Source organism: Dasypus novemcinctus, chromosome 5 (genome assembly GCF_030445035.2).
Source record: "Dasypus novemcinctus isolate mDasNov1 chromosome 5, mDasNov1.1.hap2, whole genome shotgun sequence".
NCBI lineage: Eukaryota > Metazoa > Chordata > Mammalia > Cingulata > Dasypodidae > Dasypus > Dasypus novemcinctus.
Window position 1 is genome coordinate 139296756 of NC_080677.1, and position 23908 is coordinate 139320663.

The following is a 23908-nucleotide window of genomic DNA, read 5'->3' on the forward strand; positions in this document are numbered from 1 at the left end:
TACTTACTAAAATGCTATTTAAGCATATCAGATTTAAATATCTAAAAACGATAATTTTGAATTACAGTGTAGTTTTATCCTCCATTTACCTTTCAAAACTTGGGCTATATATATTTAATTTTTTTTGGTTGTAGAAATAAAACCAAATGTTAGTGATCTCCATTCAGAAGTGTCTTGATTTAACACCAGTAGCCTTAAGTCATCTAATATATATTATATATCTAATGCTTAAGACTATTTCCCCAAGGTTCAATGAGGCAGGATTTTCTTGCTAGTATCAGGCAGTGAACTCTCAAGGTTATAAGGATCTTGTGTAAACAGTGCCTGTTAAATTTATAATCTTTAACTTGGACAGTTGTCAAGTGCGATTTTTGTAAGAAGTCTGTTTACCCTATCTTTTTAATATTGGGGTTAAAAGTTTTACAGCCTGCTTACAGGTATCACCTATTTTGAATTCAAATAGTACGAGGATGTTTAACAATTACGTGCATGTCTGTATACTTATTTTACTTAAATACTTTTGTAGTTTTTGAGCATTTATTTATTTAATCCAAGATTTAGATCTAGTATGGAAGAACAGTCAAAATCTCTGGCAGTGTGGACACATTATCAACATTCCCAGGTGTTTCTAGTATGCAGCTAGTTTTAAGAATCACAGGCCTAACTCTAAAAAGAATTCACTTTGGGCAATTTTTATAACTTTTGAGTTCAGTTTGCAAAATTGGACTAACCCATGACTCAGGTCCTCTTTAAATATAAAATCCTAGGGGTCTTCAGTTTTGGCACTTCTTCATTAATAATGTATCTATGCCACAATAATCGAACATTAGTTGAAAGAAAAATCTCTTCTGAATTAAGCACTGGCTATTAATTCAGTTTGAATCATTACTCCAGCTTTCCTTGTCTTTCGAAATCCTCAATTTTTGTAGTTTCGTAATGGTTATCTCCCTAACCTTTCCTTTTTTGATACTAAATATCTGTAGGGCTATTTAGGTTGTAATACTGAAAATGAATTCAGAAATTAGGAAAGTGTTTAAAGGTGGTGTGAGATCACAGAATGGATTCAGTCTATTTTTCATGATTTCTTAATATTTATATTAAAACTTAGGCGAACAATAGTTTAAATGACAGAGAGAAAATGTTCTCTCTCAGTTGATTTTTATTTTTTTAAAGATTTATTTATTTATTTCCCTCCCCTTCCTCCCCACCCTGGTTGTCTGTTCTCTGTGTCTGTTTGCTGTGTCTTTGTCTGCTTCTGTTGTCAGCAGCACGGGAATCTGTGTTTCTTTTTGTTGCATCATCTTGTTCTGTCATTTCTCCGTGTGGGTGGCACCATTCTTAGGCAGGCTGCACTTTCTTTCGTGCTGGGTGGCTCTCCTTACTGGGCGCACTCCTTGCGCGTGGGACACCCCTGCGTGGCACACCCCTGCATGGCACAGCACTCCTTGTGTGCATCAGCACTGCACATGGGCCAGCTCCACATGGGTCAAGCACGTTTGAACTGCGGACCTCCCATGTGGTAGGCGGATGCCCTAACCACTGGGCCAAGTCCGCCGCCTCAGTTGATTTTTAAAGTACGGTACTTGACATTAAAAAAAAAAAGGTTTTGGGGAAATTGGCACAAGGCTAGTGTTGCCAGATTTAACATATATAAATATAGGATACCCAGGTAAAATTGAATTTCATATAAGCAATGAATACTTTTTAAAGTATGTCCCATATAATACTGCATCATAGTGGTCTAAGATATACTTTGGATTTCCAATTTTATGTTGGCTTATTTATCTTTATCTATTAGAAAATACATTCCTATTCAATTTAAAACTTCTAATCTTTTAAAATAGTGCTATTAGATCTCTTTAACCACATATTATAAAATTTACAATTAACTCCTGATCCTCAAATCAATCAATAATACTGTCTTAGTTTGCCAGGGTTGCTGTTAACAAAGTACCACTGACTGGTTGGCTTAAACAATGTAAGTTTATTTCATGGTTCTGGTGGTCTGATGTCAAGGTGTCAGCAGGGCCGTGCTTACCCTTTAAAGTGGAGAATAGAGAAGCAGATTTGGGTTAACGGATAGAGCGTCCGCCTACCACATGGGAGGTCCAGGGTTCAAACCCAGGGCCTCCTGACCTGTGTGATGAGTTTGGCACACGTGCAGTGCTGATGCACGCAAGGAGTGCTGTGCCACACGGGTGTCCCCTGCGTAGGGGAGCCCCACACACAAGGAGTGCACCCTGTAAGGAGAGCCACCCCACATAGAAAAAGTGCAGCCTACCCAGGAGTGGTGCAACAAGAAGAGACACAGATTCACGGTGCTGCTGACAAGAATATAAGCGGATACAGAAGAACACACAGCATATGGACCCAGAGGGCAGACAACTGGGGAGGGGAGGGGGGGTCAGGGAAGGGGAGATAAATAAAAATAAATAAATCTTTAAATAAACAGAGAATGTTCTCCTCCCTGGCTTCTGATGGGTGACTTGTAATCCATGGTGCTCCTTGCTTTGTGGAGGCATAACTCAATCTTTTCTCTGTGTATGTGTCCAAATTTTCTCTCCTTTTCATGACACTAAGCAAATTAGATTAGGGCCCACCAAAATCTGGTTTGGCCTCATCTTAAATAATAGCATCTTCCAAGATCCTATTTACAAATAAATTCACATTGATGGAACTGAAGGTTAGAACTTGAGCCATGTCTTTTTGGGGGACAAATCCAATCCATAACAACTACCTATTACATATCCATGTAATTGGATTTTATCCATAAAGAGCTTATTGCCAAGCCAGAGAGGAACTAATGCTTACTGAAAATAATAATAACAGTAGTCATGAACTAACTTGTGATTATAGAGTAGACGTTTAGTTAGGCCAGAGAATTTAGGGACGCTTTATGAAGGAGGCTTGACTAATTTGTTTATGGACTTGTCATGGGAAATAGAGGGTTATATAAAACTCTAACTCTGGAGGCTTATATAACAGAGATCCTGAATTAATTTTTCTTTTTGGAAGATGTGAAAATTATATCTAGGATTCTTCTTTTTTCCCCTCTATCTCCCCTAAAACAGAAAAATAAGACATAAATGCTATTTTACCTTAGGGAAAAAGTTCTTTAAAGTTCCTGCACTTAGAGGTGTCTTTCTTTATAGTTCACATGAACTAATACATTTCCAAATTTGTGTTTCAAGACCTAATTATGATTGCCTTTGTAATTAAAAAAAAATCATTTGCAGCTAGTTGTATTAATTTTTCTCTTTGTTGGCAGATAACCAGCTGCTTTGTACTTAACATACATTTTTGTGATCAGGAGAAAGAAACACTTCTGTAAATTGGTTCTCATGGTGGTACATGGCTAGATCTCAATTACTTTATCACATTTGCTTTCAGAAATTTAGCTGAAATATTTGTGCACTGTCATGTTGAATTGTGTTTCTTTGATTTCTGGTTAGTGATAATGCTTGCTTTTGTGTTGTTCTTGTTGCTGAACTTGTTATATGACATAGACTTGTTCTTATTCTTTAGGTTATCACCAACTTAGTGAAAATGTTGAAGTCCAGAGACACCAGAAGAAATTTTTGTCCTCCTAATCACTGGCTTTCAGAACAAGAAGATATTAAGGCAGATAAGGTATTACTGAAAGATCTCAATATTTTTTTCATTAAAAAATATTTTTTCAGCTTTTGTCTCTCTGGGGGGAAGAATATGTCCTTTAATATTGTTTCAGTTCATTACTTATGTAACTAAATATTAGTGATAAACCTTTTTAGTACTGTTAAGTCACATAATGTAATATATAGGAATGCTTTTTTGTTTGTTTCTTTGTCAGCAATATTTTGTTTGCTCTTTTTTTCTGTTCTTGTTAGCAATATTATGATTTAAATATATATTAAGTTTCTTCTCTGAGTTATTAATCCTAATTTACATGTTTTAACAGCAAATTATACTGAAGCCTAATGATGATTTGTTCCAGTTGAAAAATATTTTACTTCTTTTGGTGTTAATAAATATTTGTTCAGTACCTAAATGAGACAGACCTTATCTTCAATCTTTTAAAGAAGCAGAGACAAATTTGAATATTATAAGATCTAGATCTAAAGCAGATTCAATAATGTATTAGGAAAAAGGAAATTTAAATAGCATTAATAGAGTGTGGGAGGTGTTTTTAATTTTCTTAGTCACAGGTATGACTGGATTTATTTCAAAATCTTGGGGACAAGAGGTGTGGGTCAGAGAATGGGTGGAGGAGTTATACATAGAAGAAACAAGTTTACAAAAATATTAAAGAAAAGAAAACAGGTGTTTTAAAACAGTTCTAGAAGTATGTATTCATGCTATATTTTATCTTTAAATAAGAATGTATTCTGCCTCTGAAAAGGTCTAGAAACAATGACAAATCTAGTAGTAGTGAACAACCCAAGTGGTAGTATATGGATTGTTGTCTAAAAATAAAGTTTTTCCACTAAAAATAAACAGCTCATTGGAAAAATGGGTTGATTCAAGGACTAGGACAAGAAATGTACAAGATGAGTGTGAAACATTCCATCATACTGGAAATCGAGGAAACCATCAAAGGATACCTAGGTTGTGTGAAAGTACTCAGGAGCCAACTTTGAAGGGATTCCCACTGGTCCAAAAAAAAATGAAAAAATTGAGCATCAGTAAAAGTAATAACTGCAATGAAGTAAAACATCAAATATGTTTAAATCTATGAGTTTATGATGATACTACAAAGAAAAAGGAAAACTTTATTCTTTTTGTAGGATGCAAAGGAACCACATTATTATAAATACTGGTTTAAAATAAAGAAAAACATAAAGCATTTATTCTGCCTGTCCTTTAAGAAATCTATCGCAGGCCTACTAAATATTTGATGATGTGTTCTTTCTCTTTGTAGAAGGATTCCAGCCAATCGTAAAATAATGGGGAATTTTTGAATTAGAATAATTCAAATTATTCTAATAAGTATGTCTAATAAGTAGTCTGTGGACTGGTACTGCTGGTCTGCCAGTTGTCCTCAGTGAGATAAGGATCTTGTATTATGGAAAAAAAATATCAGCTTAACCAATGTGTATTTTGTGTCATAATTGATTTATATCTTGGCACAAGCTCTGTATCTCATTGCTGACCTATAATAAACAGTTCTTAGACCTGCACTTTGAGTAGCACTGATCTGGATAATGACAACCAAACATTAATGTGTTCCCTGATGAAAGAGCACGCTACCACCTTTGGATTATTCTTGCCAAAAGATCAAATCTGAATTTGGTCAAACCTCTAGATGTAACCATAAATTTATAAGAAATACAGGGTTAAAGATACACGTTAACATTATGAAGATGCAGTTGGCAAAATCCAGATTATGGGGGACGTTGTAGGACAAAAGTTTCTATTTCTTTCATCCAAATTTGCAAGAGGGAAAAATAAGGGGTACAGGTAACTTATAGATGGAAAAGTAGTAGTTGTACTATATTAACCTTATTTGAATTCTAATTCAATTGGTAAAAAGTTTTTGAGACAGTGGTATTTAGTAGTAGTAAGAAATTATTGTTAATTTTCTAAAGTACAATTCACGTTTTCCTTACTAAAGCAATTATATTGTTATGAGGCTTTGTTATGTATAGATATTACACATCCATGTATTAAATAGAAAAATTAAGTACTTATTTTGGGTGTATTGGAAAAGATAATTATACTGTAAAAATATAAAAGGAGGGCCAGCATAAGAGAGGGCATGAAAAGTTGGTCTGAAAACAATATTGGGGAGAAATGGATGTGACTCAAGCGATTGAGCTCCCACCTACCACATGGAAGGCCCCAGGTTCGGTTCCCAGTGCCTCCTGGAGAAGACAAGGAAGACAGGGAGCTGGTGTGATGGGCAGGCATGGCGAGCTGATGCAACACAAAGACATAACAAAGAACTGCAAAGGGAAAAGACAATGAGAGACACAGCAAAGCAGGGAAATGAGGTGGCTCAAGTGATTGAGCACCTCTCTCCGACATGGGAGGTCCCAAGTTTGGTTCCTGGTACCTCCTAAAGAGAAGACAGGCAGACAGAGAGCACACAACAAATGGACACAGAGAGCGCAAACAACCAGGAGGGAAGGAATAAATAAATAAAAATAAATCTTAAAAAAAAAAAAAGGAGAAGAATATTAGGTAAATGAGTGTAGATTAGGTAATTAAAAATAAACTTAAAACACTGGTTCTCTTCAAATTTCACAAGTTAAAATATTGTTATAGAAGACAAGAAAGTACTAAACAAGGATTGATAATTCCCTAGGTCACCCAACTCTATGTACCAGCATCTAGACATGTGTGGAGGTTCCGTCGAATGGGAAGAATAGGTCCATTGCAATCTACTCTTGATGGTGAGTTCCATAATTACTTTACTTTAAATAAAACAACAACAACAAACTCAGGTTTATTACGTAGTTTACGTACTATAAAATTCACTCTTTTTACGTTCACAGTTCTTTAACTACCACCATAATCAACCATAGAATAGTTTCCATCACCCCCAACATTCCCTCATTTTCCTTTGTGGCCAACCCCTTCCTCCATGCCCAGCACTTAGCAATCACTGATTTTGTTTTTGTCCCTGTAGTTTCTGCCATTTCCAGAATGTCTTTAAGTTGAAATTATACGTATATAATGTTGCGAGTTTGGCTTCTTTCATTCAGCACATTGCATTTGAAATTCATCTATGTTATTGTGTGAGTCAGTAGTATGTTCATTTTTATTGCCAAGCAGTATTCCATTGCATGGATATACCACCAGTTTTCAGTCCATGTATTTTTCCTTTCAGTTTTGGGTTGTTATGAATACAGCTATTAAAACATCTATGTAAGGATTTTTGTGTGAACATAGTTTTTTTTTTAACTTATATTGTACAATTCCATTTATATAAAATGTAAATACAAATCAGTTTTGTTGAAATGGAATTAAATTAGTGGTTATTTAGGGCTAGGGAAAAAGAGAGATTGAGAGGTGACTGCTAAGGGGTGTGGAGTTTTTCGATTAATTAAATATATATAATTTTCATCTTTCTTCCTGGGATCTGTTTGGCTTCTCAAATGACCTAAGATTTCTGTTTAAAAGGTTGGTGTTATTGTCTCTTGTAGAGGAAATTAATGAAGCATCTTTATGTGGGTATTTGTGGGTATACATTATATTCGTATTGCTTTTTGAACAAATTTTGAACATAGTTTTTGTTCCACTTAGGTAAGTAGTTGGGAGAGAAAGTTCTGAGTTATATAACAAGTGTATGCTTAACTTTATAAGAAACTGCAAACTGTTTTCCAAAGTAGCTGTAGCATTTTACATTCCCTTCAGCAGTATATGAAAGTGGTAGTTGCTCCATATTCTAACTAGCACTTGATATTATCAATCTTTAAAAAAAAACCCAAAATGTTATTTTAGGGATTCCTTAAGGTGTGCAATAATAGCTCGTAGTGGTTTTAATTTGCCTTTCCTAGCTGACTAATGGTAAGCATCTTTGCATGTACTTGTGGTTTTTTGTTTTATAATTATTGCAGTTTGAGAGTTTTTTCTATATTCTGGATCTAATTTTGTCAGATAAGTGATTTACAAATATTTTCTCCTACTCTGTGACTTGTCTTTATTTTCTTAACAGTGTCTTTCAAGAAGTCTTTAATTTTAATGAAGCCCATTTTATCAAATTATTTCTTTTATGAATTGTGCTTTTGGTGGGGTATTTAAGATTTATGTAATAAAATGGGTTTACTTTTTTCTCCCTAATATTTTCTTATGAGCTCCTGCATGTGAGATATGAAAGTTGCAATATTTCATAAACTTAACAATTTATCAATTCCAGAGAACAATATGAAGCATTATTCTTCATGTTTTTCTTCTTTCTTCTTTTTTTTTTTTCCTAGTTTATGGTGTCATTGACGGAGATAGGGTCAAGCTTTAATTTTTTCATTAGGATTTAGTTTATAGAGATGTTTGGCGATCTTCATGTGTTCTTAAAACTTTCCTAAGCTTTTGTCATGTAGTAGATGAGCTCTGTGGAGTGGGTGTTTACTATAAATTTTTAGTAAAATCCACAACATCAGGCTATAGATTGTTACATTGAATTGCTTAATGTTTTATAGATGCTAGTTCATATTTGACCAAAACTAATTTTATCAACAATTTCTATTTAAGGTTCATAATCTCCCTGTTTTGTTACAATTCAAACATTTTTTATTTCCAAAATATTAAATTTATTAAACATATTTTACAACAAAATGGAAAATACAATTTGTAACAGAGTATACATCCAAATCGAAAGTTTTACCATTGTGTTTCCTTTACCAGAGTAGCTATCGCTGTATGCATTGTGATCTGTTTATGTTTTGTTGCTAAATAGTATGTCTTATTATTGCCCTAGTGAACAAATTTTGTTTTTAAAATTATTGCCATGTGTACATTCATAGATTTGTTCCCATATATTTTCAAAACATAAATTACTTTTCATGTATTTTTTCTGTATGAATATTGTTTTCCCAATGATGGCCCTTGAGTTTAGAACTGGCTAAAATACTAGAATGGCTCAGTTGATTTGGCTGAGGTTTAAGGGGAGGAGGTAGCATGTAGCTCAGCAAATTCAGAAGGTTACGTTAGAATTACCTGAATTAAGAATAAATAAATGAAAGAAAAAGTTATTTTACTCAATATTTTGGTTTTTTACTTTTAATGCTATCTAAAGCATCATGAGATATTTCAAGAGTGCTTAAATAATTAAACCACCGTTGTCGCAGATTTTGCAAAATACCCATGTTTTTGTTGGTCAGTTTTAACCATTGTGCCATTTTCTAGGATTTGATCATAGCCTGTCATTCTAAGGCTTTTAACCTTCTTAACTATTATTAGAGAAATGGTTTTCATTTTCATTATTTTTAACATGAATGCATCTTTATTTTATGAAATCAAAAGTGAAAAACTCATAGAATAGAACAGTGGTTTTAGGCAGGCGTCCTCAGCCCAAAGAGCTACTACTTCTGAATGACCAAAATATATTTTCTTTCTCTTTAGTGCTATTTCTTGTAGACTAGAGTTTACTTGTTTGTGGGCCACTAATATATCAGGGACAGGCTGAGTCTTTTTAAGGACAAAGAATTTAAACTTCTGGGGCTATGGTTTTAATCCTTTATAGCTCCACTACATTAATTTAAATATATATAATCAACAGGATGGTGTGAAAGCAGCCAGTAACAACTAATTTCCGTAATCCCCCTTGACTTTGGGGCCGAATAACATTAATTACTATGCTGTCACAGTGCTAGTGCACATTAAGTGGTAGTTAGCTGTATTTTTTCATTTATTCAAATGGGAGACCCTGCATTTCTAAGTACCCTGTGTGTTGATGATTGTTCCGTATTTCCCTTTAAAGATGGGAATCCTTGAAAAATTTTAGATGAAATAAATTTAATAACTAGATTCATTGATCAGATAGCTTCTATCTTTTTCCTGTACATAGGCTTTTAATTTGAAAGGTATTAAAAAACTCCAAATTGGAGGTAGTCTTAAGAATGATTTTATAAATCTTAATCTTTAATAAGTGGCAGTAGAAGTGAAATGGAAAGTATAGATACCCTAAAGTTTTCAATTTTTGTTTTAGTGGGTCTGGAGTCACCACCACTTTCTGTATCCGAGGAAAGACAACTTGCCATTCTAACAGAATTGCCTTTTGTAGTTCCATTTGAGGAACGAGTAAAGGTATGTGATTTTGTTTACTTTATAGATTAATTTACTGTTTTATAATTATTTGTAATCATAAAAAATTAACACACCACCAAAAAGAAATTTCTAATGTTTCCTGGTCCCTAGCTAATTATATAATTTGTATTGTTCTCATTAGGTTGTCATTGCTAACAATGATTTATAAAACCTTAAGTCAGCTAGTTACCTCAGTGTATAAACTTGAAACTTTTTTTTTCTGTAGTTATAACTAGTTAAAAGACCTGTTAAATTATAGTCTTATAATGAGAGTATAACTTTATGACTTGCAACTCCTGCGTTCTTTTAGAAAATGGAAACATTTTTAAAGGGTATGTTTTGTACATTCATGTTAAAATAATTTATCACAAGCACTACTTTATTAAAAACAGTGGACAAGTATCTTAATTTCTTGCCTGGTGATTTTTGATGAATGTATAAAACTTTATGTTCATTTATCACCAACTTTATTTAGCAAATAAAAGAAACTGAAAGTTACAAGGCTAGTCTTGGGTAATGGCTACGGTAAGCTATTTCTTTAGACCTACTCAATCTTTTTATAGAAAAAGAATCCTTTGCTTTTAAAGCTATTGATGTTTACACACACACACACGCACGCACACACGCACACACATAGTATTACATAATTCCTGAGCTCCCTCTACTGGATATTTTAGCATCAGTTATTTGAATTTCAGCATTATGGAGATATTCTCACTAATGTTCATATGTGTCATTAGAAAGCTATTCTTTCTTCCACTATCTAAGTTTTTATGAAGTATTTATAAACAAAAATATAGAAAATATTAATATATTATAGCATGGGACTTAAATTTGTTGTATCATGGTAGAAAAGGAGCAATATTACAAATATATAAATTTTTATTTATTTGTTTCTCTCCTCCTCTTTGTTTGCACTTGCTGTGTCTGTTTGTCTTCCTTGGTTTTCTAGGAGGCACCGGGAACCAAACCCGGGGCCTCCCATGTGGAAGGGAGGCACCTAATCACTTGAGCCACGTCTGCTCCCAGACAAATATATAAATTTTATACATTTATTGGTAAGGCATTCAATATTTGATACCTTGTCAATTAAAATTCATTTCAGAATTTATGGGTATATAATACCAAAGTTTAGCAATTTTTCCTTTTGGTTGCTTATGTTTATAACAAGAAGGATGTTTCTAATAACCTATTACTTGCTTTATTTCCTAGATCTTTCAGAGGTTGATTTATGCAGATAAGCAAGAAGTCCAAGGAGATGGTCCTTTTCTGGATGGAATTAATGTCACAATAAGAAGAAATTATATTTATGAAGATGCTTATGACAAACTTTCACCAGAAAATGGTATATATAATTCTGTGTATGTGTATGTGTGTGTGTAGTTGGGGGAGACTGGGGAGTTATTTTTTAAAAAGGTGATCATTAAAAAATTAATGTCCATCAAAACCTGAAATATAGATGTCAGTTTTACAAGATGTATATTATCAAATAATATTCCTAATATTGACATGTAGCTATTGCAACAGAAACTTGTTTAAATACTAGATTTTCTTAAGGCAAAAACTTTAATTTTCAAATATCTACTTCTACAATTTAGTTGACAAGTTATAATGCTAAAAATTTTGATGGACAGACATTTACATTCTATATTTTGAATATAAATATGTTGTATAAATATCATAAGTTGTAAGCTAAATAAAATATATGAAAGTGATGCCATTGCAATCTAAATTTCTTTACAAAGAGATATGAATGTATTTCAGTGAGAGTACAATGATGAGATAAAATTATATTTCAAAAAATAATTTCAAGAGCTTTTAGAAGTCCGTGGTACATGTTTTGGCTTACGTTACTATTTAACATTGAATGTTAAGTTTTAGTTTTACTAATATATTAAAACTTTTCATTTCAGAACATCAAGTGCCTGATACTCTATTAAGTCAATGTTGAATCAATATAGGGGGAATAGAAAGTGAAAGTATAGATAGTATCTGGATTAGATCTTTGAGAGGTAGTGGTTTGCCAGTTGGGAAATAACAGTTGCCTTTTTTCCTAGGTGACCAATTTAATTTTTTTCTAGGAAAGCAAAATCCAGTTTGGAATAAATACTTTTTTTACCTTTTAAAATATATAAGGAGATTTAAAAGAGTGAATTTTGTTAGAAATTAGGAACAATAAAGGCAGGTAAACTAATTGCTCAGCAATTCTATTCTGGGTTTTATGTTCAAGGATTTTGTTTTAGTTTTTTACATGATTTTGTTTTTTATTTAATTTATGCCATCATCCTCTGAAGCCCTGTTTTACATATTAATGAGCTATATGTCTTGCCCAATACCACAGAGTCAGTTTCAATTTAAGTCTGACCACAGGGTGTGAACTCTTCCCACCATACCAGATTTATTCTCCATAGGATATTATGTTTTCAGAAAATTACATTGTGAATGAGATTAAAATCTGTACATTCTGAATCATCTAACTGGAGACTGGAGATATAAAGGTAAAGAAAAAAAACCAAAGTTCTCATTCCTGTGGGATCCCATAGTACCTTCTAAATCAATTACAGTAGTTCTTGTATTAAGTTTTCATGTTTATCTCTCTCACTTGACTGTGAGGTCTTTATAGTCTGGGATGGAATCTTTGTTCAGCATACAGAACTGGTGCTCAATAGATGTTCATTGAATTTGTGATTGAATCCCTGAAAAAAAACCTTAGATGTCACAAAATGGGTAATAAGTTCACAAATGATCGGCTTAGTGTTTAGAGAAAAGTGAGATTTGATTGATGCTGAAGGGTTTTATGAAGAGTTAGGACTTACAAAAGAGGAAAAGATATTGTAAGTGAGGTTAAAAGCAAATGGCACAGAAATTCATGGCATAACCTGTTCTGTGGTTGGTTTTCTTTGACTTCCTATAGATTTCAGGATGCATGCATGAGTTCTTCAACCAAAATGAGAATATGGCATATATTCCAGCTGTTTTGAATTAATTTAAAAACTGCTTCATTTAGATGTGCTTTTTTAGGACATTGCTACCCAAGTATAACAAGCCCCAAATTTCCTGATGAATCTTTAAACTTTAAAATTACTTAAACCTGACCATGCCCCCAGCGTTCTGAGTATATTGACAATCATTATGCACTGAGATTAGAGGATTTGGAAAAATCTTCTGCTCATAATATTTATGTTATAGGGGTTTAAGTTTTTTATAAGTGTTCTCTAATTTAGGCCTTAATAAGAATAATTTTTAAAATATGGGTTAAAATTGTTTGAGTGGCATTTTGCTAGGCAAATGAGTAAAATTATCTCAATGTTTAATTTACTTATGAGAAAATGTTTTAAGCTACTTTGTTGACTATTTGCTTATGCTTAATTTTAATATGATTAATCTTTGTATGATTTAGTCATCAGTGCAGTTCCATCTTTTATGGCTACTCATTTCATTTTGTCCTCAGAATGATTTTTTTTTTTAAGATTTATTTTTTATTCTCCCTCCCCGTGGTCTGCCTTCTGTGTCCATTCGCTGTGTGTTCTTCTGTGTCTGCTTGTACTCTCACTAGGCAGCTCCGGAAACTGATCCTGGCACCTTCTGGAGTGGGAGAAAGGGGAGATTCTCCTGCACCACCTCAGCTCCCTGATCTATTGTGTCTCTTATTGTCTCTCCTCTGTGTCTCTTCTTGTTGCATCGTCTTGCTGCACTAGCTCTCCGTGTGGGCTAGCACTGCTGTGTGGGGCAGTACTCCTGCATGGGGCAGTACTCTGCGCAGGCCAGCACTCTCTTTGGCCAGCTCACCACATGGGCCAGCTTGCCTTCACCAGAAAGGCCCTGGGCATCGAACCCTGGACTTCCTATATGGTAGATGGGAGCCCAATTGCTTGAGCCATATCCACTGCCTGGAACAATTTTTTGAAGTTGCAGGTGGTTGCTGCTGGAACAAAGAAGTTAACCAGGTCTTCTTACTCTAGAGCCCACATATACTCTTTCAACTGCATTGGGCTGCCTATTTAAGTATTTAACCTGTTTAAGAGAAGAGATTGAGTGTTTCTTTCTCTGTAAATCATATGGAGAAATACTCTTATCTAGTCATGGGATTATGAGGATTATAGAGATATTGTATGGAAAACAATTCCTTCAGGGCCTAGTGCTTCATGGTAAACTCTTGAGAGTATCATTATCCTGGATGAGATACGTTAGACTTGGCTCTGAACTGTACTTGCGGTCAGCTCCTGACAGCCTCATTTGTCTGTTTTTGTTTGTTGGTGGTTTTGCTTTGTTTAATGGGCAGATTTAATTGTATTGTTTCTCATGAGGATGAAATGGTAATAAGGTAAAACCAAATTAATATTTTATTTAGGTATTTTCACTGAAATTTTACCTTACAAGTAGGTATTTCTAACTTATCCTTAGAAACGATTACTGGTGAGTTAGCTGGAAGGCTTGATTTGATTCTAAAAACATTGTTTTGCTATTGTACTTTGCTGTTTATAGAAATGAGCATTAGGAAACCACAGAATATCTCAATTCTAGCAGTAATCGAAGGGTTAACTGCTCTGAATGTCCGCTGAGGTTGTCTGGGACAAGGAGCCTCAAGAATATTGAGTCCTTTTTTTTTTAACACAGTTTGAAATAATGCATGTAAAATTCCTAGTATAAATTCTAGCTTGGGGTAAATGACCCTTGGTAGCTATTGTTTTTCCTTTACAAAGAGCCAAGAGTAAGCTATAGCAAAAATTACTTAGATTTATTTACTCCCAGGGAAAATAGGGTTTTAAAAATAAGGTTAACTTGGCGCACAAGGTCAGTGCTTTTTTCTCTCTGTTTGCCATATAGCGAATGGCAAAGTTCCAACATCTGTGCATGGTAACTGTAAACCTCAGTCAATAAAATAAATTTCGTTTGCTGTGTTTGAAAACATGGAATATTTACACTCTAGAATTATAACTTCAAAATCATTGACCCTTAATATATGGCAATATTGAGAAAAACAGTGTTGTGAGGAGATTATTTAGATGATATATAGAGTATCCATTCTGCTAAACCTGCTTTTCAAAATGTTTCCTAAAGACCATTTGTACCTTTAGAAAATAGAATAGTATAGAAACCTGTTTACTATTGCTTTTCCATTTTTACCTGGCTTATTTGACACAGCAATATTCCCCTCATCCTCCTTGCCTCCCCTTTCTTTCCTCTTTCTCCTCCTCTTCACCATCCCCCTCTCTTATTTGCAAAGCACCTGCAACTGTGATAGAGCATTCTTGAGAATAGTTACTTTAAAAAATCTGTTCTCTGAATGTCTGTGAGAGAACTTCTTACTTAGATACCTTGTTTTGACTCTTGGTAGAAATCTTTGTGACTTATATTTGGGGGTTGTATCCTAAGTCTTATATTGAAGCCTTATTGTATTTATTACAATATTCAGGAATATGTTATTTCTTCTTTTTGTTGTATTATCCTTATGAGAATTTTTCTCTGAAAAATTTCTCTCAGGAACCAGGAATAGTTGAGCAACCTTTTAATTTTGTTTTTTAATCTTTGCAGGTCATATAACCAATAATTTTCCCCCTTTTCAGCCAAACATGACTTTTAAAAGAGCATGCAGATTCCTGCTTACTGACTTCCCCTGAGAGTTTTACCCCTTTATCATCTTTCTCCTTTTTGCCTTTTTTTGGCAATAATTACCTGCGCCAGTATTATCCTTATGCACTTAAATCCATTCTACTCCTCTCCTAGTATTTTAATCTGTGTTAGCATATATGAGGTAATTTTATTTTCTTCTGAACACCCTATTTTGTCAACTCCATTCTTGATATATTAATATAAAGGAGCTACTTCCTCTTTTTTCCCATTGTAGGCTCTGGGAAAAGTATCTTGGTTAGTCTGTCTCTTTGTCTCTTTTCAATCTCAATGGTGTTTTTTTTTTTTTCTTTAACAGATTAATTTTATTGATACATATTAATACAGCATAAATCCATCCAAAGTGTACAATCAATGGTATTTGGTATAATTACATAGTTGCACGTTGATGACTTCAGTCATTATTAGAGCATTTTCATTATTTCAATAATAATAAAAAACAAACAAAAAAACCTCATCACCCCTCAGTGTCTATGCTTGCCCTGCTATACATAGCTGCTGTTCTATTTCCATCTCTCTAGTTTATTTGTATTTATACTTTATAAAAACACTTTTATAAATGCAATATTACCCATATTTCACATGAGGTTTCACTGTGTTATAAAGTCCCATGTTACATTTTTCAGCTTTTCTTCTAGTAATATACATGTTCCTGGACTTACCCTTTCAACCACTGTCATACTTACATAATAGCTCTGCTAATTACAAACACCATGATGTGCTTTCACCTTTTCTGTTCATTTCCGAAGATTTACAAACAACATTTTTACCAGTTCTGTGCAGATTATCCCTCAGAATTCCATTCTCTACCTTAATTATTTTTCTAGTGCCCTATATTCTAATTATTATCTCCATGAGTTTGCACAATATATATTTAGTTCATGAAAGCCCAATCATACAGTATTTGTCTTTTTGTGTCTGGCTTGCTTTACTTGCTGTTGTTTTTTTAAACAAATCAATTTTTAAAGCATACAGGTTATCCAAAGTGTACAATCAATGGTATTCGGTATAATCACATAGTTGTGCATTCATCACTTCATTTATTATTAGAGCATTTTTATTATTTCAATAATGATAATAACAAAAACAGACAAGAAAATTCTTTACCTCTCAGTCTCTCTGTGCTTGCCCTGCCATACATAGCTGCTATTTCTGGCTATTCTTGCACATTTACTTATTTATTTTATAAGCAGTTTTATTGAGATATATTCACATACCATATGATCTATCCAAAGGCTTTTAGTATAATCACAATGTTTTGCATTTATCACCACAAAAAAAATTTTTTAGAACAATTTCCTCCTAAAAGAAAAACTCCACACCCCTTAGCAATCACCTCTCAATCCCTTTTCCTTCCCCAGCCTTACATAGATGTCATTAGCATTTTGAATTCTACATAAAAATTTGTGTAATAGTTTTGCTCTCACTCCCTAAGAATCATTGTAATATTTTATTTTATTCTTGCTTTGAAAATATTTTCTACTTTCCCCTTCCCCTTTCCTTTTTTCTTTTTTTAACAGAACCTGATTTGAAAAAGCGAATTCGTGTGCATCTACTCAATGCCCATGGCCTGGATGAAGCTGGCATTGATGGTGGTGGTATTTTTCGAGAGTTTTTAAATGAACTACTGAAATCAGGATTTAACCCCAACCAGGGGTTTTTTAAGACTACTAATGAAGGGCTTCTATACCCCAACCCAGCTGCTCAGATGCTTGTTGGAGACTCTTTTGCCAGACATTACTACTTCCTTGGAAGAATGCTTGGAAAGGTAAAGTAATCTGTTTAAAAATGACTCTGAGGCCAAAAGATGTTGCAATTTTGTGTTTCTTTGTGGTTTATTGTGAGCCTTTAATCAAAATTAAATAATTTTGGTTAACCTTGAATAGCATTTATTTACATAGTTATAAGTTAATTTTATTATATATTATATACATGATAATTGCATGCATCAACAATTATTGATATAGCATTGAAAAGGTAAGAATCATTGTAAGATTAAAGTGACATAAGGTTGAAGACCATGGTTATTCACTACATAATGTAATATGTTACATGCAAATTCTATGACAATTGGTTATGATGATATTATGGTAATGCTCTATTAACAAACATGTTACATCTACCAACTATCTGCACATAATGTAGTTATCCTTTATTGTGACTGAATGGATAAAAATTTAATTATATTACCTACTGGAAATATATTTAATGGTGAAACTTTCAAAGCACCCCCATTAAAATCAGGAATAAGGCCAATATATCCTCTGATTCTAGTACTTTTTTTTTTTTTAAGATTTATTTTATTTATTTATTTCACTCCTCTCCTCGCTTATTGTCTGTCCTTGCTGTCTACTCTCTGTTTGTCTTCTATTTAGGAGGCACCAGGAATTGAACCCAGGACCTCCCATGTGGGAGGGAGGCACCCAATCGCTTGAGCCACCTCCACTCCCTGCTTGTTTTGTCTCTCATTGTGTTTCCTTGCTGTGTCTCTTCATTGTGTCATCTTGTTGTGCCAGCCTGTCGTGTCAGCTTACTGTGTTGCTATTTTCTTTAGGAGGCACCAGAAACTGAACCTGGGGCCTCCCATGTTGCAAGCAGGTGCCCAACTGCTTGAGCCACATCCACTCCCCCCACTTTTCTTCATTATTGATCTAGTGGTCCTGCCCTTGTGTGTGCCATGATGTGGGAAGGACCAGAAGGAGATAAGACTTGAGAGAAACGTTGTATGCCATGCATAAAGAGGAATCATTAAAGGATTTTTAAGTGAAGGTGTAATATAGCCATACTTTTGTTTCTAAAAAAATTACTTTACTGTTGGTGGAATACACAAGACTGAAGGCAGGAAAAGTTGTTTTTTTGTTTTGTTTTGTTTTGTTTTGTTTTGACATAACAGCAGCCAGGGATTGAACCCGGAACCTTGTATATGGGAAGCCAGTGCTCAACCACTGAGCCACATCAGCTTCCCTGAGTTGGGTTTCTTTCATTTGTTTTGCTTGTTCATTTTTTTTTTTTTTCAGGAGGCACCAGGAACCAAACCCAGGACCTCCCATGTAGTAGGTGGGAGCTCATCCGCTTAAACCACATCTGCCTCAGGCAGGAATTTTGCTAACAGAGTGGCTATGACAGTGGGCCTTGAAAAGAAGGGATAAATGAATGAGATATGAAGGATAAATTTGAAAGATTTAGTGGCTAGATTGAATATGGGGAGCCAGGGAAAGGGAAGAGTCTAGGATTGCTTCCAGGTTTTTGCCTTGGCAGTTGTATCCTTAATTATACCTGTAAAAAGGATAAGATGTAAGTTTTTATTTGGAATGTCATTCATTTATTTTAATTATTTTAAGTGTGGGGTATTTTGGCAATACATATTTACGCTTCAGGAGAGAATTCTAAGCTGATTTTAGATATTTTGAAAGTGTCTGTCTTTGATAGTTTGAATTATTGGCAAAGGTGGACGTGCTTGGAGGAGAGAAGTACATAGAGTCAAAAGAAAAGTGCAAAGTAAATCCTGGGAAATGCTAACATCAAGGTGAAAAGCAAGAGGAACTAGCTATGTAAGTTTAACATTTTGTGAAAACATGATCATTTTTGTCCTCCCCACCTCTGCCCTCTACCCACTCATGCAGAAAATTGAGTTAATTCTGTTCATTCCTTTTTTTTTTTTTTCCAATTCTTTTTTGGTGGTGGCTGTTTTTAATTTTTTTCCCCTATATCCCCAATCCCACTTCAAATTTTCCCTAAAGACACTGAGATATCTTTAAGATACATATCTTTGGAGTGAGAGAGGTTGTTAGTGATGTGTACTGTTTTGTGGTATGTATTTAGTTTATAAATGTTTCACATATAAATGATATTATAACCTGTCTTAATTTCTTATTCAGTGATGATCTTAAGATCTAGCCCTATCTAGCATTATTTAGCAAGATCTAGCGTTATTTCATTATTCATATTTTTTAATTGATAAGAAGCAATATTCCATACTAAGAGTATGCACACGTATTTTACTTTTCCACTATTCAAGTGATAAACATTTAGATTCCCTCCAAGTCTCTGTCCACAAACATTTTCTAATTGTCCCATTGGGGGCCCTGGGCAAGTTTCTCAGGAGCATGAGTGCTATGTGATAAAGTATGAAAACATACTGAATTATTCTAGGCTTGCATATAGTTGTTTAAAATATTCTTTTACCATTTTTTTTTATTATTTAGTTTTTTCTCTTTTTTGTATCTGTATTTTTAAAATTTACATTTTGTTTTCTTGTTTATGCAGCCAAAGTTTTGTTTAATCTCTCTTGTGATGATTTCCAATTTTAACATATTCCTTGCCTTCCCTCCTTTTTCCTTCTGCATATTGGGAAAATGTAGAGCAGCTCTTCCTTTGTAGTATCCCTAAAAGGTCTTTTGGGTCCAGTTTAGGCCACACTGCTCTCAATGTGCCAGGGTAAAGGAATATGATTGACATTTGGAGGTCTAATCCTATTAGCCTTAATCCCAAGTATGTATACTGTGACATATTAAAACATCCGAGGTTTGACTTTTTTCTTTTATCTTTACAAACAAATAAAATACTGTAATGACAGTATTGGATAATTAGTTTTCCACAGGTAGGGAAGCCTCTTTTGTAGCATGTTGGTGAACTGATCAGTTAAACAGAAAAATAGGTTATGGCCAGTCCTACCCATTTGAGTCTTGGATTTGTGATTTAAATTAAAGACTTTATTGTATATTCATTCATCTGTTTCCAAAAAATGGGTCCATTTATACATTTTAAAAATATTCCTAAAGTGTCTGAGAATAAATTAAATTACGTAGGCAGGAAAGGAAGCATTTAAACAATGTATAACTTTTGTAAACTATCTTAAAACATGTACTATCAAAAATAATTTGTAAAGTATATATGAATTTAGGATATATAAATGTAGCCATTCCCACAGAAATTATAGTATTCAACCTTGTAGACATTTAGATATTGTAAGCATTTAAAATTTCAGTTTTTCAATTTTTAAAAATAGCTCTTATTGTCTTTATTTTAATTTCTGATTCATTTCAATGAGAAATGGCAAGTTTCTTGCACACAGATCAAATCCAGTTCAAAAACGTGTTTTATTTTATTCACATCATGGGTTTTTTTTAATTAGTTACTAACATTTTTTAAAAATTAATTACTAACCTTTTTTTAAGTGGCAGACTTTTACATAAAAGTTTATATTTCTGGGGTGTTTTTGTTGTATTTTGTTTGTTTCTTTGCAGTTTAAGTAAATTTATTATTGATAGTTACTAATCGTAGAAGAGCATGACTGGCAAATATTCCAAGAAATATTTGTAAAATCAGTGATTGATACTTATGCCTTCTAACTGAAAAAATTCATGGAAGTTATATCCTTGGGAAACTGAAAATTAATGATTCTTGATTTTTTGTTGAATGAATTATAATTGTTTGACAGAAAACATGGTGCATTTGGGGAAGTGTACAAGAATTCCCCACAGTATTCAAACTCTTATTACACAAATGCTATAAAAATTTTGAGAAGTTTACTTAAAATTCACTATTGAATCAGTAGCCCATTATAAATATGTTGCAAGTCTAGTTGAGAGACTATAGTGAATGCAGTAGTCAAATCTCCAGTTCCCCTGATAGCTTACGTGGTTTAAATGAGGTGGGCCTTTTTCCTGTTTTCTTTCTCACCTTTACCCTGAGGATTTAGTCCTTCATGGCTCCCATCATTTACTTCTGCTAGGCAACTTGAGTCCAATTTCATATAATAACTTTCTCAGATTACTTCCTTGTTTATTTTTGTCATTGATGATTTTCGTGCAGTATAGAAAAATGTTACTTATATCTGATACTGTAAAGTATTGTTGCAAAGCACACGTGTATCTATCTACTAAATAATATTATTATTATTAAATAAAATTAATGTTTTATGTCATCCAAGAATCCTTGGTATATTTTTATGTAGGTAAGTATAAGTCTTCTGTAATATTTGGGGGAATTCTTTGGGGTTTTTTAGGTGGTCTGGGAATGAATTTTTATTTCCCCTATTTAAAATACTGGAATATAGGTGCCTGGTATCTAATATTCACTCTCCAATACATTTCTAGAGACAGGTTAGATATGTGTACAACAAGGAATATAATTAGTATGACTACTACAAGGCAAAAACATAGCCAGAGGTGATATTCTAGAACAGAGGTCGGCAAACTATAGCCTGAGGACCAAATCTGCCTGCCTGTTTGGGGGGGAGGGGGGAGGAGAAGAAAGAAAGAAAAAATTAGAACACAGCCCTGACCTGTCATTTACATATTTCATGTGGCTGCATTCCTACAGTGACAGAGTTGAGTGAGTATACTACACTAGAGGTTCTTAACCAGGGGAAAGATTTCAGGGGGTCCATGAGCTTGAACTGAAACATATTAACTTCTTTTCTCTGGCCTCTAACTGAAATCTAACGTTTCCTTCACTTATAAATGTACGTAATAAATAAATTACAGTAGTAATCATTTCACCTGACTGGCAAAGGGGTCTGTGGAACAAAGGAAGATTAAGAACCCCTAAGATAGTAAATATCTTAGACTGTATCTATACAGTCTAAGGTATTTGCTCTTTCGTCCTATATAGAAAAAGTTTGCTGACCCATACTTTAGAACTAAGCAGCCAGCTATATTATAAAGGGCCTTTGTATTCCATGATGAAAAGTTTGGCCATAATATTTTCCGAGTAGTGGGGACATAATTGTTTTAAGTAAATAACTTGAGGTGATAGTGATAGACTGTCTTATTTTCCCTTTTGCTATGACAAATGTCAAGCAGTGGGTTGGCTTAACCACAGAAAGTTTTTGGCTAAGCTTTCACAGGTTAGAATACTTAGGTCCCCCAGGGTCAGTGGTGGTGCTTTGGCTGGCTGGCTATCCTTGGGTCCCTTGGCTTTCCTATCACATGTCCTCTCCTTTTCTTCCAGGTTTCTGTTGGCTTCCAGCAGCTTATCCACGTGGCTTTCTCTTCATAAAACCTCCAATAATAGGATTAAGGCCCTTCAGTTGGGTCACATCTTAACTAAAAATAACATCTTCAAAGCTCCCGTATACAATGGATTCATATCCACCAGACTAGATTAAGATTAAGAACATCTTTTTTTCTGGGGTACATAATTCAACTTATTTCATTTTTAAGGAGACACTGTGGTTATGGAGAGAATGTGTTTTAGAAAATAAGACTCAAAAGTAGTATGGTTAAGAATCTGGTAAAGAGATCTAGGTCAGAATTAATGATAACCTGAATTACAGTGTCATACTGTAAGGCGGCCAAGGAAGCTGAGGATTTAAAAGCAACCACTGTATTTATCAGCAAAGAGGTTTTTGTTTTCTTGATGATTTTTTAATAAGAATTTTATTGAGATTTTTAATAAAAGAGTTTTAGTTTTATACCATATAATTCACCCTTTATATAATTCAGTGGATTTGCTATATTCAGAGTTTTGCTATCATTACCACAGTCAATTTTAGAACACTTTTCATCTCCCTTATCCATTAGCAGTCACTCCCCCTTCTGCCTGGCATTCCCAACACCCTCAGTCCTTTGCAACCACTAAAATACTTTTTTTTCCCTCCATGGGTTTACCTATTTTGGACGTTAAATGAAATCATACAATATATGATCTCTTGTGACTTGTTTTCAAGATACATCCCTGTTTTTACATATCAGTAGTTAATTTCCATTTAATGCTAAATAATATTTATTGTAAGTATATGTATTGCATTTTGTTTATCTGTTCATCAGTTGATGGACGTTTGGTCGGTACTTGGTGATGTTTTTAGTGAAGTGTTAGAAAAATGAGTTTGCTTTGGCATGAGGAAAAAGAAATGCAAAGGAGTGTAGATGGCCTTTTCAGAAGTATTTGCTCTAAAGGGAAGGAGAGAAGAGACCTAGGAGATGAACAAGTTCTAGGAAAGACTGAGTGGGTGGATGTGTTAACAGATAAAATGTCCATGATAAAGGATCAGTAGAGAAGGAAGATTTAAGATAGTGGGGAAACACAGCAGTGAATGTAATGACCGCAGAAATAGGTAAGATCTAGAGTAGCACTATCTACTAGAACTTTGCTGTGGAGGAAATATTCTATATCTGAATTGTCTAATACTGTAGCCACTAGCCATATGTAGCTGTTGAGCACCTGAAACGTAGCTGGTACAAGGAATCAGATTTCTTATTTAATTTAATTTCAATTACTTTAAATTTAAATAGCCACTGTGGTCAGTGGCTACCACATTGACTAGTGTAGCTCTAGACACTAAAAGGAGAGATTGGCTTTAGGTAGAAGAAAGGGTAACTCTTTCATGAATAAAGGAAAATGGGCAAGGGTGGAGATGAACAAAATTTTTTTTTTTTTAAGGTACTGGGTCAGGAGATTGAACCCCAGACTTCATATGTAGGAAGCTGGCATACAACCACGGAGCCACATATGCTCCCCTAGTTGGTTTGCTTGTTGTTTGTTTTTTTTGTTTTTAAGGAGGCACCAGGGACTGAACCTGGGACCTCCTATGTGTGAAGCAAGCGCTCAA

The 23908-nt window shown here is 34.1% G+C and overlaps 1 protein-coding gene across 4 annotated transcripts in view; it reads left to right on the top strand.

Annotated features, from left to right (window-relative positions):
* The window catches only part of UBE3C (ubiquitin protein ligase E3C), a 152086-nt gene that overhangs the window by 80125 nt on the left and 48053 nt on the right, over positions 1 to 23908 (top strand). For all 4 annotated transcript variants that reach the window (XM_071215381.1, XM_058297611.2, XM_004458591.4 and 1 more), the window contains 5 exons: positions 3526 to 3630; positions 6284 to 6371; positions 9626 to 9723; positions 10936 to 11068; positions 16875 to 17122. In XM_071215381.1, coding sequence (XP_071071482.1) covers positions 3526 to 3630; positions 6284 to 6371; positions 9626 to 9723; positions 10936 to 11068; positions 16875 to 17122 — 672 coding nt within the window. The remainder of the gene's footprint in view (positions 1 to 3525; positions 3631 to 6283; positions 6372 to 9625; positions 9724 to 10935; positions 11069 to 16874; positions 17123 to 23908) is intronic.